Source organism: Scatophagus argus, chromosome 9, assembly GCF_020382885.2.
Source record: "Scatophagus argus isolate fScaArg1 chromosome 9, fScaArg1.pri, whole genome shotgun sequence".
Classification (NCBI taxonomy): Eukaryota; Metazoa; Chordata; class Actinopteri; family Scatophagidae; genus Scatophagus; species Scatophagus argus.
The window spans coordinates 26,063,228-26,081,909 of NC_058501.1; the positions used below are offsets into that span (position 1 = coordinate 26,063,228).

Consider the following 18,682-nt stretch of genomic DNA (forward strand, 5'->3'; position numbering starts at 1 on the left):
AGAGAGAGAGAGAGACAGCGCGTTTGAAGCGGGTGTGCTAAGATTACATCCGGTTATTTTGTTTTCAAAATAAAATCCACTTAATGAGGGGAAATTCACAGGTTCGAACAGTGTTTGCAGTCTGATTACACACACATTATGGCTCACACTGTCACACAGTCAAGTGCAGTTCAGCTGGAAGGACACTGACTGAGGAAAATTAAAGGCTGTTCCCAGGTAAAGCGTGTAAAATCTGCCGGTTAAATGAACTTATTATGTAAAATATAGTTCAGTGTTTTCAGATTTTTACATGCTTATTGTTGTACAGCATGCAGATTTGAAAGTTTGTGGTGTATGATTTTTGGATTTTTTAATAAAAATAACTTAAGATTAATTAAATACTAGGACTGGGACTGCGTTAACGCGTTGACTCGCCCGGCACTAGAGCGTTAACGATTGCCTTTTATTTTTAAGATTCGTAACACTTCCGGTCTGTCTCTTGTTGGCTCGAGCCAGCTTCACGCAGCTAAATGACGTATCCGTTAACTCCCGGTATAAACACTCTCTCTCCGGTGCCCTCCGGTAAGAAGCCACTTTCAGGTCCATGGGACGGATAAGCCGAACTCTTCGGTTTTCCACGAATTTAACCCACAGCAAACGACACATTTCGTCCGGTGTTAGCGGTAGTTTTGGCCGCCAGAAACTGTTTTCGACAGCGCTGCGCAGATTCGGACTGGAGGACCGGACGGTCTGATACGTTAATGCCGAGTTACCGCCACTGGCAGCAGTAGATCACACCGAGAGAGATTCTGTGGTTCCTACCGGAAAGACGAAGCACCATGGAGTTTCACTGGAGCCTCTCCCGGTGCTCCGACTCGGTGAGGTAACGAGAGTGGGACGGTGTTGCCTCACACACACACACACACACACACACACACACACACACACACACACACACACACACACACATCAAACAGCAGCTACCTGTTGCCGGTGACGCAGAGAGGATGAGCGGAGCGGCCGTCCTGCTGCCGCTGCTCCTGCTCAGCAGCCGTGTTGCGTTCACTGCTGCCAGGTCACTGAACACGCCGAGGGACGGAGGGGTTCTGCCTGTGGACGGACAGACGGACGGAACAGACAGCCTAATCGCCACCGTGAAAGGTAACGATTGAGGTTAACTAACTGACGTTAAAGTAAAGGTTCCATTGATTCCATAAAAATGAAGACAGGCTGGTCATCGTCCGTGGATGATAATTGTAAGAAAGTGTACAGTTAGTTAACACGGGTGTGTGTGTGTGTGTGTGTGAGGAAGAGACTTTGATGTGATTGGATGCGTGGCCTGTTAGGCTAACAGTGATGTGTGTTAAATGTTCTGCCCCATGACATTTATTTTGATGGGTTTATAATGTGAGTGGAGGAGATGATGATGATGAAAGCTCATAGACGTAAAGCAGTTAAGTTACTCTTTGAAGCTGAATTTGTATCCGACACTCATTCTTCCATTTCCCAAAGATTTTTAAAAGGACACACAAACTTTGATGAAAACCTGTTAGCTCAGTTAGCTGGCTAACTTGGTGCTAACGGAGCGCCAACACAGCGGGAGTTTAAAAGCAGTTTCTGTCTCAGATTTAGATTAGATTCGTCAAAACTCTTTTGTTAATGCACGTGATGCTCAGAGGCGTTTGTTTAATTCATTGTGCCATCAGGAACGTTAGTGATGTTCAATTAGTTCTCGTTCTAACGAGCTGTAAGTTTAACTTGATAAACCTGTAGAAAATATCAGTGATGATCAATTTTTCAAACAATCTAGCAGACGCTGAGTGTGACGTTGTACCGCATTAAAACCAGCGCCCTCTGGCGGACCAACACCGATGACTGACAGGAACACTGACACATCTGCGATCAGCTGATTGGGCCAAGCTTCCCGTAGCCAGTCTGTCTGTCTGTGTCCTCAGGTGTGGACAGACGGCGACGCCCCCTGCCGGAGAAAACTCGTCCCTTCTTCCTGGTGGACGGACAGAGGAGGAGCCTAACCGAAGCTCTACAGGTCAGATGCATGAGGCCTCCTGTAGGTCAAAGGTCACGAGTTTAGCCCAGTGATGATCTTGGTTTATGTGCTGATGTTAACTGGACCCCCCAGAGTCACAAACAGGCTCAGCAGTGAGCAACGTGCTAACGACATGCTAACGTGCTGACAGATTCAGTGTTTTTGTGTCTTTAGCTGAGCTACGCCAGAGAACTTTCTGTGAAAACAGGTCGCCGATGCTGGTTTTCTCTCGTTGTTCCCAGTGACGTTTCCTGGAAGTGATGTGGTGTAGCCGTGCTGTGTTTGAAGTGGAGCAAGTACTGCACCAGACTCAATTTAAAAACAGCCTCTGAAATGATGAACTGATTGTCAGATCAGTTGCTAACTTGGTTGTGCTGTGACTACTTTGGTGTGCTGCTCTGGTGTTCTTCACTGCTGATTTAGATTGGTAAATAAAATAAATAGTTCTGATTATTGTAATTATTACAATGACAAAGTTGGGCGGCACGGTGGTGCAGTGGTTAGCACTGTCGCCTCATAGCAAGAGGGTTCCAGGTTCCAATCCCGGTCTGGGCCCTTCTATGTGGAGTTTGCATGTTCTCCCTGTGCCCGCGTGGGTTTTCTCCGGGTTCTCCGGCTTCCTCCCACAATACCAAAAACATGCACATTAGGTTAACTGGCTGCTCTACATTGCCTCCTAGGTGTGAGTGTGAGAGTGTGTGGTTGTTTGTCTTTGTGTGTTGGCCCTGCGATTGACTGGCGACCAGTCCAGGGTGAACCCCACCTCTCGCCCGTAGGCTCCAGCTCCCCTGCGACCCTGACGGATAAGCGGTATAGAAAATGGATGGATGGACATGACGAAGTTGTTGAGCACAGGAGCTCATTTGTCTCAAACTGAAGAAAGGAACATGTCTTTGGCACATGGGCCGCCATGAGAAACTCTTAAAGAGGAGATGAGGGGCTGATTGTGGTCTGGAGGAGGGACAGGAAGTCATCTCTTTATATTCTGCCGTGTGTTGCCTCCTTCATTCATGAACACACTTTTCCTCCACTCAGTCAGGGGTGTGTTTCAGCGAAACAAGACAGAGGAAGGAAGTTGGAGCGCTGACAGTTTTCACCAGCAGCTTCCTGCAGGAACGCTGAGGAGGAGGAGGGGGCAGTGGTTAGAGGCGGACACTTCCTGTGCAGCTGACAGAGGCTCTGAGATCATTTCCTGTGAAAATCAAGGAGGAAATTGGAACTTGTAAAGGAATTGGTGTTGGACTGAGGGTGTATGACTGGATTCTGATCACTGCTGAATTCATGTGTTCACGTCACTTTAACATTGCAGCTCATCAAGTTTTTGTAACTACTTGCTAGTAGATTTTTGTTGGTTGCTTTAAGCCATGTTGCCAGTGTTGCTCTGTGGATGTCTGTTGCCCTCTCTCACCGCCTGTTGGCTGGTTTCAGGGAGCGTTAGGATCAACCAGGCTCCCGGTTGTCCGGGTCCCATGAAAGAGCTTCAGTTCAGCTGAATGACTGTTGTGTCACGATCGTGCAACTGCACTCTCATTCTCGGGCTGTCATTGTGTTCCGTTCTTCATGGAGTCATGTCTGACACCTGGTGGTAACATTCAGTATTACATATCAGATCTGCCGTTAGACTGAATTTCACACCTTGGCTCAACCCGAGTTTGTCATGAAATGTTGTTCAGATGCGTTCACGTTCCCTCAGGTGAACTGTGATGAACGGAGGAGGGTGAGTCCGCTGATTTCTGTCCTCCTGTCCACAGACTGACTTGTGGACAACAGGAGACACTGATGGGGTCTCACTGCCATCAGCATGTGAGTGACCAGACAAATGAGAGGACTGAAGCCTCCCTGATAGCCTCTCTGAGCTGCCAGCATCTTACTGCACAATGGCTACTTGTACTTTTCATACTTAGAATGCGTACTTTTACCATAGTAAAGATCTGAGCACTCCTTCCTCCTGCCTCACTCTCATCTGTTTTCTTCCTCGTGTTGAGCCTCGCCCGGAGTTATGACATCATCGTGAGACTGGGCGAGAGACATGACCTCAGCACACAGAGAGAGACGACGCACAGCGTGAGGGTGTCGGCTGATGGTGAGGATGGGCGAGAGAGGCTGCACCACACAGTGAGAAGAAACAGAGAGAGAAGTGTGAGGAGAACAAAGGTGGAGAGGGAGGTGTGGAGGCTTCAGAGCTCCACAAGGCAGCGTTCAGATATTGATCAGTGACTCTCCTGACTCCTGATTGGTCAACACTGTTGAATTGGAATGTTACTGGTTTGAATCCAGATAAAACAGTTAGAGGGAGCTGCTCTGCTTCAATCTTTTAATGTGAGTTTACTCTGAGTTTTCAAAGTGAAGTGAAGAAGTTTTCAGTCTTTCAGACCAATCCTTCTCTGGTCCATAAGAAGTCAGAACATCATGAAAAAGATGTCCTCACACGTCCTGTTTCAGATGGCAGAGACATTCTGAGAAACTGAAACAGTGAACTGATCATCAGAATGGCTGCTGATGACCTCCTCTGTCAATCAGCCAACCACCTCAACTCTACAAAATGTCATCTTGCTTTCCACTCTCACTTTTCATCCTTCACTGAACTCATGAGTGTGATCTTCATCAGCGCAGAACAAACCTTTAGTTCCTGGCTGAACAGGGCGGCTGTCGTCAGATGAACCTATCGTTCATTTGGTCACGAACAGATCAGAAAACAGAAAAAGCTCACAGATTGTCACAGTTTCCTGTGTGTGTTCTGGACGGCAGTCTGACACACCCAGCGGAACTGAGCATGACTCAGCCAGCACACACCACCCACCCCTCCATCCCAAACACAATGGTATGACCCCAGTACGGCCCAGAGTGCGGGGAGAAAACAAACACGCCTCAGAGGGGAATTCGGCTCACTTAAAGGAACACTCCACCCATTTAAATGTCCAGTCAGTAAACCCTGCAGGGTCGGAGGTCGTGTCGTGGTCAGAGTCACGATCTACTCCACCTTAAGACTCAATACATTCTGCTTGTTGCTGTTTGCAATGAAATGTGTTTTGCTGTGACCAAACAGGATTCAGACCTTCACTTAGGTAGAGGAACCCTGCAGCTGCTACAGGACTAAACAACCTGCAGAGAAGTGATCTGCTGCTCCAAAGCCACCAAAGACGGAAGACAGAAGACCAGCACTTTTACTGCTGTTCCATGGTGTCGCTCCAGCGTGTTGACCAGTTACCCATTCGTCTTGCGCTCGCCAGTCGTTTTCCCTGTTGTTACTCACGGCCCAAGCCAGAAGTGACAAATTGAAGTCAGAGTTCCAACTCGTTGACTCGGTCGAGTTCACAAACCAACGTGGCCGCCAGAGCGTCGACTGTGAATAAAAGCTGTGGTTTTGCGTGTTTGTAGTGTGTTTTTGTGTGCGGTTCAGTAAGTCTTAAACACAACACTGTCTCACTGCTGCCTGTGGACACACAGCTGTGGTACCACGTCAGCTGCTGCTGCTTGTAAGCGCTCCATGTTGCTATAGCAACGATGGCAGAGTGACGGTACAAACCGGCTGTCTTGTTGATGTGATGTCACTGGGAGTCCGGAGTTACGACTCACGAGCACAAATCAAATGCAGGGTTAGTCTGCTGTGGCTGCTCAGAGCAAACACTCTGGACTCGTCAGCTCAGTGTTTCTAAAACCCCAAAACACAAGTGTAAAAGGACAGGCACACACACACACACACACACACTCACACACACACACACACACACACACACACCTTGACTTCCTGCAGAGCTGAGGGGAGAAAGCACAGAGGCGTTAGACAGGAAGTGTCTCCTCTTGGGGGAAGCCGTGGCCTAGAGGTTGGAGAAGCGGCTTGTGATCGGAGGGTCACCGGTTCGATTCCCCCACTGGACGGGCAGGAAGAATGAGTGATAAATGCTGCCAGCTTAAGGCACTTAACCCCCCAATATGCTCCCCGGGCGCTTGATGCTGCCCACTGCTCCTGTGTGTGTTTCAGTGCATGTAATTTGCCGGGTGTTGCATGTGTGTGTTCAACTAAGGATGGGTCAAATGCAGAAGACGAATTCAGTGTGTGTATGTAAAAATATATATACTGTCAATAAAGTGATTATTCTTCTTCTCTTCAAAGAGCAGCTCCATTAACAGGCAGGAAACCACACTGATTGGGTAATGGATATACCTACCCGCCCTCTTCCTTAAGGACTGGAAAGAGGAAGTGACAGACAAAACAAAAATGGCAGAAACAGAGTGGGACCAGAGGGGAGTGTGCTGAGCCTCTGGCAAAGCCCTGCAGCAGTGAACAAAGAGATATTGCTGATTAAATGATTAAATGTATATTTAAAAATAATTTAAATGTATATTTCGGGTGTTTTGGGGGACATCTGTGTCTGGAAGACGGATTTTATGATCACTGCTTTTGGTCTGTCAGATTTCTCAGTTAATTGATGATTTGTTTGGTCGTCCATCTTTTGACCCTCCTGGTCAGTAACTGAAGGAAATGTTCTTGTGGCTTCCTGTCTGTGTTCAGGAAGGTCACCCTGACAGGCTGCAGTGTGGACTGGAGGTGGCAGGACGACTCTTCCTGCTGGACCTGGAGAAGAACCAGTGAGTCATATTCACATTGTGTCACTGAACACAACATGAATGTGACGAGTGTGATGTGACGCCTCGTTTCTCCGCAGTGATCTGCTGCCCAAACCGCCCAACGTCTTCTACTACCTGCCCAACGGCACCGGAGTGTCTGTGAGAGCGGACCCTGTGGTGAGTCGGTGAACGCACCACCGTCCGTCACACACTGTCTGTTGCGTTTTCCAGCTGTGACAGATGTTTGTGTTTGTTCGTGTGCAGACTCACTGTTATTACCACGGCAGCGTCCGAGGTTTCCCTCAGTCCAGAGTGGCCCTGAGCACCTGCTCCGGACTCCGGTCAGTCAGCCGCCTCCACACACACTCTGTCAGTGCTATCAGTGTGTGTGTGTTCCTGTTGTTGTGGGAACGAATATTAACTCAGGGATGGCAAATAGACACTGACTGCTCAACATTCAAGTTCAGTCAACACTCTGAGAAAACAACAGTGAGTCTCTTTGAGATAAAAACCTCCAATCCGGTTTGTGCAGGATTTACTGTGTTTCAGCTCTTTGTGTTTGTGGGCTGAGCTCAGCAGAAAACGTGAGCAACGACTTTAGCGTCCGTCTGCAGGTCGAACTGATCTGAGTGAGCTGTGCCCTGTGCAGCAGGATTACTGGACTTATTTATCAGCTCACGTGAACCAACACAGAACAGATTGTGAACATTTTTATTCCTCAGTTTGGATTACTGAGAGCCAACTGAGAACAAACTCAAAACAAACAAAAAGTTCAGTTCAAACAGGAAACTCATGTGATTGCTGCTGCATCCAGAATGGTTAGCAGCAGTTTGACCTTTCCTACAGGTAAATCCACATTAAGATGGTGTTTTATGTCCATTCACACACCTCAGCTGGCTGCGCAGTTTTTCATTATCACTCACATTCTGACGCTTTATTGTTGTTATTTTTCGGTATTGTCACCTGAGGTCAGAAAATACTTAAAGAAAATACAGAAAATACAAACTGATAGAAAACAGGCTGAGGCTGAGCAGAACAGGCACATCATAAGTTTAAAGGTGATGTTTGCTGTGTTTGGGTGGTGTGTTAAGGCCTGAAAACAGACTGGAACACACTGAGGCTGAAGACCATCATGAGTAGCTCATAACTGCCGTGTCAAACTTCCTGTGTTTCCTCCGGCAGCGGCGTCATCGCCATCAACTCCACCCTGAGCTTTGAGCTGCAGCCTCAGGAGGACGACCACCACCAACTCCACCAGCTGGGGGAGGAGCAGGGGGGAGGAGGGGGCAGTGGAGGGAGTGGAGGAGGAGGAGATGAAGAAGGACTCCACCTGCTGTTCTCCACTAGCCCTCTGGAGGGCGACGGTGCTGGAGACTGTGGGGTTTCTCACACTGCTGTCCCTCCCATCCACAGCTCCACACACACACACAGGGTGAGGCAGAGCTGTCTTTTTCCCCATAGCTGCAGCAGGGACTCATGGGTAATGTAGTTTCCAGAGCCTCCCACCAAACAGGCAGAGAAAACCCAATTTCTCAGAAACACAGTTCAAATAAATCAAAATGCCGGTCAGAACGCGTTGCCTGGTTGCTTCATGCAGGAGGGTCTCTGAACTCTGCAGCTCGTGATGAGTTTTGTAGTGACTTGATATTTCGGACCTGTGACCCGTCTTTGCTCTGTCTGCAGAGGAAGAGAGACATCCTGTCTGAGACCAAATACATCGAGCTGGTGCTGGTGGCCGACCACCAGGAGGTCAGTGGTGTGTGAGAAATGCAAATGGAAAATCTGCTCATTATCTTCTTCATTCACTTATTAAAAGTCTCAGAGTCATCCTGGTGCCTCCGTTACCCACAATGCAACAGCTGCTGTTAGCTCGTGGGTGATTGTGGCTCTTGATGTTTCAGTCAACAGAATTAAGGATGTTTCCGTGTAGTTTTCATCAGGTACATTTAATTGACTTAAACTGAGGCCAAACCCACATTTCATCCAGTCCACAAAGTAGTGACCTCACCAGGATCACTTTCAAACTCGAGGAGGTTTATCAGGCTTCACATAGCGCCCCCTGGGGACACTAAAGGCATCATACAACATCTTCCATACCAACAACTGACACACACACTCTTGCTGATGTTCACCTTTTAATTTTTTCATCTACCAAATACCAGAAAACATTAAAAATGTCCATCACAGTCCAAAGGGACATCTTCAAATGTCTTGTTTTGTCCAACTCGACACAAGATGGCAGCAAAGTAAATGGCAGCTCCTAATGTCTTAGTGTCTTTAATTGAAACGTATGTGTTTTTCACAGTTTCTGAATTACCAGAATAACAATAAGACCATCATCTACCGCATGCTGGACGTGGCCAACCAGGTGGACTGGGTGAGAGCTGTAACCTCTGACCTCCCAGTAAACCCGTTTAAGTCTGCTGCAGAAGAAGAACTGAGCCGCCTCTCCCTCTGTCTCCTCCAGTTCTACCGTCCCCTGAATGTCCGTGTTGCGTTGACCGGCCTGGAGATTTGGAGCGACCGTGATAAGATCCGGGTGGAGAAGAGTCCCACTGACACCCTCAACAACTTCCTGGAGTGGAGGACCAGGGAGCTGCTGCCACGCCTTCGCCACGACAACGCCCAGCTCGTCATGTAGGGGTTCCGCGACGAGTGACTGAAGCTTCACATTCTGCTCCTACACGGTCGTCACAGCTTCATTTTTATTTCACAGGGGCGGCTCATTTGACGGCACAACAGTGGGGATGGCGTCCCAGTCGTCCATGTGCTCCAGAGACCGGTCTGGTGGAGTCAACGTGGTGAGTGGACGCAGCTGAGATGGTTTAGAGCCGGTAATGTGTACGCGGTTGGCATTAAACTTTGTTCATGCAGCTGTAAAGAGAGTTTCCATTCCTTCAGCTTTTCTACAGCATGAACTGCAACTCCCAGAGTGCATTTCAGCAAGAAAACAGAAGTGTGTGCTGTGTTGTTGGTAGCTGCTTCTCTGAGGAACACGTAGCCCCCCACACATCACCAACAGCCTTAAGCTTCAACTCACAGGACTGAACTGAGGGTCCGTCTGAAGGGGGGTGAGACAGTCTAAACACCCGTCTCTGTCTCTCAGGACCACCTGGTCAGTGTTTTGGGAGTCGCCTCCACCATTGCTCATGAGCTTGGTCACAACTTGGGGATGAGTCACGACACAGCTGAACGCCGCTGTTCCTGTCAGAGCGAACCGCGGCTGGGAGGATGCATCATGGAGCCCTCTACCGGGTCCGTACCAGAGTATCAGATGCAGTCGTTGCTCGCTGAAGTACTAGTAGCACACTGTGGAGTCGTGCAGTCCCAGCTCCAGCGTCCTGCTGTCTTCTCACCTGTCTGTCCTCTGGCCCTCAGGTTCATGCCGGGCCAGCAGTTCAGCAGTTGCAGCGCTGCAGACCTGTCCGTCAGCCTGCTGCACGGCGGCGGCATGTGTCTGTTCAACGTGCCGCAGCCTGAGCGTCTGCTGGGAGGACCTCGCTGTGGGAACCTGTACGTGGAGAAAGGAGAGGAGTGCGACTGTGGCCTGCTGGAGGTGCTCACCTGTCCACCTGTCGTCTTTAAGGTTCCTCTGTGTTGTTCTTCCTGTTGATGCGCTGCTGTGTTCTGATTGGTCAGGAGTGCGAGGACCCCTGCTGTAACGCCTCCACCTGTCTGCTGGTTCCTGGAGCTCAGTGCTCGTCTGATGGCATCTGCTGCCACGACTGCAAGGTCAGACGGGAACGACGCCGACGCCACACTCACGCCTCTGTCCAGGTCTGCGATGCTGATCTCTCTCCCCCCCCGTCCCTCCTCAGTTGCAGCCGGCGGGTTCGGTGTGCCGCGAGCCCCTGGGCGAGTGCGACCTCCCTGAGTTCTGCACCGGCTCGTCTCCTCACTGCCCTCCCAACGTCTTCCTGCAGAACGGAGAGCCGTGCGAGGACGAAGCCTCCTTCTGCTATGGAGGAGTCTGTGCCAGCATGGACACCCAGTGCCAGATGCTGTGGGGGCCCAGTAAGATCCCCGTTTACACCAGTCCAACCACATCCAACCACAGCTGAAACCAGTTCAAGTTCAACATGAAGGAAAATTCAAAAGATTTTAAACCTGATGAAGTTGCACTTTAACTGGTTTGTACTGGTCTAAACTAGTTTGGTCAGTACCAATATGACCTGTCTGTCTGTCTGTCTGTAGATGCCACCAGTGCTCCAGCTGTCTGTTTCTCATCAGTCAACAAACAGGGAAACAAATATGGAAACTGTGGTCAGCTGACCAACGGCTCCTACATCTCCTGTGGAAACTCGTGAGTATACACAGTATTGACACTGTAAACACAATACACAGAGTGCACAGACGGTACACGACTATACTCACAGAGTACACAGACAGTACACACACAGGGGGTTTGTCTGATTTGTGCTCACAGCAGGTGAAGACTAACCATCCATTGGAACTGTCCTGCGACATCACTTCCTGTTGTTCCTGCTGTGTTTGTGGCGTTGCAGTGACGTTCACTGTGGCAGGATTCAGTGTCAGGGAGGGAGGGAGCGCCCCCTGCTGGGCACCAACGCAGAGATCCTCACCACCACCGTGCGCTTCAACCACAGCGACCTGATCTGCAGAGGAACCTTCTTCCACCTGGGAGACGACGTGTCCGACCCGGCCACTGTGGCCCCGGGCACCGCCTGCGGTCCTGGCAAGGTCAGAGAGAGAGCGTCCCCTGCAGGCCCCCCATCTCACAGAGCAGGGCGGAAATAGAAGGGCTTAGGCTTCAGGGAGAGTTTGACCTTTTCTCCAGTGTCAAGAATGTTCTGATGGAAAATGTTTTTGTGTTTCAGGCCTGTTTGAATCAGAAGTGTCAGGACGTGTCCGTGTTCGGTGTGGATGAATGTCGCACAAAGTGTAGCGGTCACGGGGTGAGTGGAGGACGAGTGTGTCACATGACCCATTTTAGGACATGAGATCACCAGTCAATAAATAAAGCTGCACCTTGAAACAATTAATGTTTCAGTGTTAAAGGTTCAGTTCGTCTAAATGTAAGAAACTGAAACACTTGTGCGTGACCTTTCACAGACTAAACACATGGACAACACATGAGGAGGAGGAAGCTGACCTCAGGTCAGATTAGCTGTGCTAACTTGTAACCTAAAAAGTTGACTCTTGACATTGTCACTGACGCCAGATCAGCTCACTGCTAACACAGGCTAAATTAATGTCTATAAGAACTTGTCCAAACTCTGGATGGAACCAACAGCAGAACCTGAGAAAACACGGTGCATTGTGGGTCATGTGATGTGCGTGTTGTCGTGTTTCAGGTGTGTAACAGTAATAAGAACTGTCACTGCGATGTGGGCTGGGCTCCACCTGACTGCAGGTATTCGGGTCACGGAGGCAGCGTTGACAGCGGACCGGCCACAGCTGCTCCAGGTACCACACCTGACAGATACTGCAGCGTCCAGCGTCTGTGTAACGCAGCCTAACCTCCCCCTCCCCCTCTGTTCAGAGTCCGACCCGGTGCGAGTGGCTCTGCTCGTCATCTTCCTCTTCATCCTGCCCCTCGTCCTCCTCTTCCTCGCTCTGCGCTTCCCTCGTGTCCGTCGGAGTCTCGTCTGTGTGGGAGCCAACAGCCCGTTTCACAAAGCTCGACAACACAGTCGGTAAGACCCTCAGAGTGTGTGTGTGTGAGTGACATCACCTAATGTTTTATTGCATGCTTTACTCTTGTAGTTAATTGCAGTAAAAGTACTACGAGGTACTGTATGTGGTGACTGTATGTGGTGATTGATGAACTGATGAAAGATGCTGAAAGCCACATGATGTGTTTCAGTGTGATCAGAATCAGTAACTGCTGAGGAAACTGATTGCAGCCTCTCCGAACTCTGATGTGTTTTCTTACCCACGATGCAGTGGGACTCAGTGTGAGATGCTGAGTCTGGAGTTTGACGCCACCCTTGCCTCCAGGTACTGCTGGTCCACCTGGGACCTGCTGGGTCCTGGTCTCTGGTTCGTCGCTGTAGAGTCAGAGAAGTTTCTGATGTCTGGCTTTAGTTATAAAGTTATGGACCAGTGGAGGTCCAGCCAGTCCCCCCACCACAAACCAGTAAGACCTGTCAGGAAGTCACGGGTGAAGGATTCTGGGCAATGAAGTCCTTGACCAACCTTCAGTCTGCTTGCTGGACAGGTTGATGTTGATGTGCTGACAGAGAAACAAACGTCTCTGCTTCCTTTTGAACTGGATGACTCTCAGTCAGTCTGGAATCATCGCTGATTTTTCCCACTGCAGCAGGTCCCTGAACTCCTCACGTTGCCTCCTGTCCCTCCTGTAGTTCTGACTGTGTACGCGTGTCATGTTGGTCATCACATTGTGGTGTGTTTAGATCTGCAGTTACTGTTAGCTGAAGTGGTGACAGTGCTTGTACTTGTACTTTACTTGAGTATTTTTACACACAAACATATTAAGAAATTCTAAAATGTATGTGCAGTAAGCTACACACCAGCTTACTACTGAGTACTTTAATTTGACTTCTTGTGCTGAAGCACCTTTTCCCCAGCAGGACAGTTTCTGCAGAGTCTTATTCGTACTTTTACAGCCTCTCTCAGTAAAGATGTTGAATTAGTTGTGTTAAACAGCTGCTGTGTTTGCTAAATTAATCTTTAAAGATGCGTTTTCTCTGAAGTTAGTGACAGTGTTTCAGGTGAGTTTTTACTCATCGCTGTGTCTGGTTTAACTTGAACGTCAGAACGCCGGTGATGGAGCGAGTGGACGGCAGGAACGGGGAGCAGGTTCGACCTCTGAGATACCACCTGAACCCACCCACTGACATCCCTCTGACTCCGCCCCACAAAGAGGTAACCATAGCAACCTCACCTGTGCTGGTGACACCCTCAACCGCACACACCCAGAGGCCGGACAGAAGGAACGTTAGATAACTGTGAAGTAACCACAGATGTTCGACAAACCAACCCAAGCGGTCAAGGCAGATGGAGTTGGGCTCTGCTCCGAGGTTTCTGCCCTCTGAAAGGCAGTGTTTCCTCTCCACTGTCACCAACTACTTGCTTTGAGGGAATGTTGGCTTTTCTGTATTACAAAATTTAATTAATGAGTTTGGTCTCGACCTGCTCTGATTGGAAAGTGTCATGAGATAACCTTTGCACCATATAAATAAACTGAATAGAAATGAATTGAATTGACTGTCCCACAGACACTGAACTAACCCAGTACGCTAAGTGAAGCTCTGGACTTCCTGTTGAGTAAAGCAGTTGTTTATGTCTCTAAGTCATTAAAAATGTCAATGGCCTTTTGAATGAGATGAACTGAGTTGCGAAATTGGAGCCCTGAAGTTCTGCTTTCATTTCGGCATTTTAAAATTTGCAATGAATCATGTGAGTAAACATCTTTCAACATGGTTTTATTGTGAAGGACAACAGAAGGAAGTGACACGATGTCAGTGACTTTTCTTCCTGTAGTTAGCTCACATTAACACTCCTGGCTCTTTGACCTTTGACCTCCTCTCCTGTGCACGTATCAGCTGTCACTCTGCATCTGCTTCCTGTTTTCTCTCCTATCAGGTTCATGACAGACCAGCTCCTCCCACTAAGCCACTCCCCCCTGACCCCGCCCTAACCCTCCCGCCACAGGTAACCTCAGCTGACCTCACCTGGAGGTGTTGACGTGTGTGTTCATGTGTTGCTGCTCCTAACAGACGTTTCCGCTCGTGTCAGGGTCCCTTCCTGTCTGACTGGCGTTTGTGCTTGTTCTCGTGTTGGGACTGTTGTCCTGGTCCTCTGCTGGAGTTATTTTGTCTGAAGGTCTTCATAGGTCCAGAACTTTAGGTCAGTTGTCAGGTGTTAGCAGTGGAGTGGATCTGTGTGGAGGTTTAGCAGAGCTGAGCGTGACAGACACAGCATGAAAGGGGGCAGCACATTGTTGAAGGGTGACCAGTTTGTAGTCTCTGGTCCCATGTGACTCTGCGTCCACAGCATCCATCCACGGTCCAGTAAATAACTTCCTGCCATCTGAACCGCTTTAACATTGCAGCTCGTTTTGCCCAAAGACACAATGAAATAGAAAGTTTTAAACAGGATCCAGACTCTGACCTGCTGCTTCACTCTGTTAAACAGCGACCGGCGACCCCCACCAAGCCTCTGCCCCCCAACCCCTACAGCCAGGTACAGTCACACCACCTGGAGTGTGTGTCTTACTGTGTGTCCTGTGTTTGCCTGCACCACAGCCACAGATCTCCCACCAGCAGGTGGAGCTGGTGGGAGATCTGTGGCTGGACTGACTGAGCACTGAGCCCATTGACTCTTCCTGAAGATCTTTAAAATGTCCTCACAAATATTCAGTTTCATGTTTTCAAGGGTTCAGTGGTTTCCTCAGACAGCTGTGCCTTTTAAGATTTCAGTTGTCTTCTTGTACGTTTTCCCTCATTTTGATGATGTGTTTCCACCTGCATTCATTAGAAAAAGACTTCAGTCGCCTCAGAGCAGGAAAACAAATCCCGTCTGCATGCCTCTCTGCTTTCTGAAGCTTCTCTCTTCCTCCCCACTAACCTTTCAGCTGCGGGTGAGTCGACCAGCTCCACCCAACAAGCCGCTCCCCCCAGACCCAGTCACATCTGGACAGGTACACCACACCTGCATACTGGTGGCTGTTAGCATGTAGCTGGCGTGTGCTTAGCGGGTAGAAAAAATGTGACCTTCCTGTTGTAAAGATGGCACAGAGCGAGCAGCTCCTGCTCTTCTTTTCTTCTCCTCTTTTTTAAGTGCCCTTTAAAGTACTGTTAAGTACTCTCAAGTACTTCTTTTTTATATTTCCTTTTATATTTTATATTGCTGTGACCTTAACTCACTTTTCAGTGAAACCTTCGTCCCTGATCGGTGATCAGGTGCGATCTAATGATCTTACTGGTTCAATCAGCAGTGAGTGTCAGGGACATGTGATCAGTCTCCATGTTACCCAACAGACGTGTGGCGTTCAGGAGCACAACTGAGCGTCAGGACAACATCAGTAGTTTCCAGCTCTGCTCACAACACTTTGTTTACTGTTTTTATTCATCCATTAATTCCAGTTCAGCTTCTGCTTCTGTGATTTTTCTTCTGCTACCATTGAGTCAGCACTTCCTGTAAATGTTTCACATTAAAATTTTCAAACTGCTGCGACAGGCTTTAAATGTGAATCACTGCAGGTGGTGTTGAGTGGAAGATGAACAGTAGAAAAACAGGAGAGAGTGGAAAAACCGTCTAAGTGTTGTAGAAGAGCACAGAACAGTCCGACAACACGTGTAACTCTTGTTTTTTCCCACGATCCTCCCCTCAGGTCCCTCTCCCAGCCAAACCTGTGGTGCCTGTAAAGCCCCGCCTCCTGGGCCCTCTGCCCCACGCCCCCCCCAAGCCCAGCTACACCCCCAACTCCAAAGCACCGCAGCTCAGAGCCGTCGCACCTGCAGCCGGGCCCAACAGGTACGACTGTGACGCGTCAGACCCTGGAGCCGCAGGCCGGTTTGAAATAGACCACATTGTTTTTGTAAACCATGAACTTGTTTTCTCTCCTCAGACGTCCTCCTGCTCCTCCACTTCGACCCTCGAATCCTCAGAAAGTCGACTCGTCTCCACTTTAACCTCGGAGCGAACCGCAGTGCTTTGCAGGCAGTTCGGAGACCGTTGACCTGATGGAGACGATGAAGATGACGATGACTTTATTATCCAGTTTGCACTCAGTCGTCAGATTTCTCACTTAATCCTACACGAACTCTCAGAAGATGTAAATACGCGTTCCTGTGTCTCCGGACTTCAGTGCCTTGCTCACTGGCGTCTCAGCGGTGGAGCCGATGCCACGATCTTTGACTGACGGCTGCTGCAGATGGTGTCAGCGATACAGCGCCCCCTGGAGCCAGCAGGGGGGTCGGTGCCTTGCTCAAGGGCCCTGAGTCTGGGCTCCAACCTGTGTGTTTAATGAGCCTGTGAATATTCTCATTCATCCAGGTCATGGTTATCTCATCCAAGAGGCTTCATCAGTTCAGGCTCGCTTGTCGTCGTCTTCAAAGCCAAATAACTAAGTCCAGTTGCGTTCCATTGAATTTCCTTGAGATGTGTGTTTAATGGTAAAGACCAATTTGCTGCATGCTTTCCAAACTGTGGTCCACAGCCCTCTGTGGGACACTGAGGACATTCTTCTGGACTATTTTTGTTTTAAACGCGATTTTCTAGCAAAATGCGTGAATGTAGAAGGCTTTTTTATCACTCCTGCAGCTCCGACGGCTTACGTGTTCTCAGGTGGACAAAACTAAATAAATGGGATTGGATCATGATGGAGTCAGACTAAAGCTTTCCCTAATGGACTCAGGATTCAGTCGTGATGAGACTGGACTTGATCGGATGGGATAAAATGGCAGACTGAACCTTTGCTGAAAGCCTGGGAGTTTTTCAGATCCTGGATCTGATTAAAAACTTGAGGCTGGTTAAAAATGTTAAAAAAATTAAATGTTTCACTCAATATTATGAGTTTTAAATATGTATCTTTCTGACTGCTGGAGACACAAACACATCGTAGCTGAGAATCTTGTTGGACTGTAAGTCTTAACAAGAGAACTGGTTCTGTGCTGGTCCTGGATCAGCTTCTTACATTTTTAGCCTGCCTTGAGATTTCTGTTAGCGACCATCAGGAATGTAATGACTGTTCAAAGCGTTACGCCAAAGAGGAGCTGGATGGTTCATATAACAGACGCTTCATCTGATCTGTTGACGATGTCAACACAAAACTCCAGAATCGCACGTCAGAATCGCTAACATAAATAAAGATGGCCGACACGTCTCTACTTCCTGTCACTAAACTGAAGCCAAAATGTCCCTGATACGAGTGCTGCCAACTTGCTCTGATGATGTGATTTGGAGCCAGAGTCTGTGCAGTAGTTACTGAGAGGTATCGAGATCCTGTCCAAACACCCGTGTGAGCCAATCAGGAGCAGCGCTCAGCTGTCAGTCATGATGTTTCAGCCCCTTTTTATAGCATCAAATGACTAATTAAAACCAAACTGATCTGAAAAATGAACAATTGGACAAACTTCCTAAAATGACAGAAACCATCTTTGAGAAAAATGTATTTGACGTGTACTTTAGTTTGGCTCGTGTCCCATCTGCTAACATGAAGGGGGAGGAGCTTATGAGCTGTACTGCAGCCAGCCACCAGGGGGAGCTCTCACGTCAGCCATCGTTATTTACAGTCAGTGGTTTGGCTGGAGAATTTCATCAACATGTAAAGGCACACAGACCTTCAACATCAGCACATCTGGACACATATGGTTTTGTCCTCTGAACAGGAACTGAGGCTGTTGGACAAATGTAGGTAAAAAGAGAATATTTGGAGTAGAAGTAAATAACAAAAAGGAAATACTCGAATTACCTTGAGGTATCATGAATTTGTACTTGTAGTACTTGAGTACATATACCTGATTACTTTCCTCTGCCGGTTATTAATACATGAGGAACAAAGAATTACTGACTGTTTTATCAAACTGATGTCACAACTCGTCACACCATTGAAGACAGAAAACTGGCTGCCGCAGACCTGAATGTTTTAACCCAGCCGTCCTTAAAGAGTCTGAGCACACATGTCTGATCATTCAGGCTGATTGATTGATTAATTGATTGACTGATATTGCTGTTAGTGTCTACTTTCGTTCACATGTTTGCTGCTCAGGGGGGACGTCCTCAATAAAACCGACCATTTCTACATCATCTGTGCTGGTTCATCATTGATCTTGTCTTCATTTCTACTGTTCACGAGACAACAGCTACGACAAAACTTTGTACAGAAACCCACCACCAGCCGCCGAGGACGGACGGCGATCAAGGAATCGTCCACTCAGCGGTTTCCTCCAGCTCCTCCTGCAGGGTCCTGAGGACACACTAGAGGACGTATGATGTGAGAGACACAGCTCGACTCGAATAATCTCGCTGTGACTCAACACGACTTTACTTCCATCGGCACGAATCAGCCAAATCGACACCACGCGAACCGACTCGACTCAGTTTGGCTCGGCTTGGCTCAGCTGGTCTGGACTTGGTTGAATTCAGTTTGGCTTGACT

General features: G+C 48.6%; 1 protein-coding gene across 11 annotated transcripts; it reads left to right on the forward strand.

Moving 5' to 3' along the window:
• The first annotated feature begins 495 nt into the window (after positions 1–495).
• Positions 496–17,092, forward strand: adam15 (ADAM metallopeptidase domain 15). Of its 11 annotated transcripts, none has more exons than XM_046399509.1 (26): positions 496–917; positions 950–1,140; positions 1,935–2,026; positions 6,540–6,616; positions 6,694–6,772; positions 6,860–6,936; positions 7,778–8,027; positions 8,279–8,344; positions 8,901–8,972; positions 9,063–9,232; positions 9,312–9,396; positions 9,702–9,850; positions 9,974–10,151; positions 10,235–10,327; positions 10,414–10,609; positions 10,790–10,898; positions 11,101–11,296; positions 11,434–11,511; positions 11,911–12,022; positions 12,099–12,252; positions 13,336–13,444; positions 14,165–14,233; positions 14,717–14,764; positions 15,156–15,221; positions 15,915–16,057; positions 16,152–17,092. In XM_046399509.1, exons 2-26 carry the CDS (start codon positions 987–989, stop codon positions 16,213–16,215), a joined length of 2,886 nt encoding a protein of 961 aa, XP_046255465.1. In that variant the 5' UTR covers positions 496–917; positions 950–986; the 3' UTR covers positions 16,216–17,092. The 11 variants fall into 11 exon arrangements, 9 of the variants coding, with proteins under 9 accessions (XP_046255465.1, XP_046255462.1, XP_046255466.1 ...); XM_046399506.1 differs by having other exon boundaries at positions 496–913; XM_046399510.1 differs by having other exon boundaries at positions 496–888; positions 921–1,140.
• The last annotated feature ends 1,590 nt before the right edge of the window (positions 17,093–18,682 follow it).

Coding starts and splice junctions, on each gene's coding strand:
- adam15 (XM_046399509.1), top strand. CDS start 987: ATGAGCGGAGCGGCCGTCCTGCTGCCGCTGCTCCTGCTCAGCAGCCGT. Junction 9,233..9,311: donor GACAACGCCCAGCTCGTCAT/GTAGGGGTTCCG, acceptor TTTATTTCACAG/GGGCGGCTCATTTGACGGCA. Junction 10,152..10,234: donor GCGACTGTGGCCTGCTGGAG/GTGCTCACCTGT, acceptor CTGATTGGTCAG/GAGTGCGAGGACCCCTGCTG.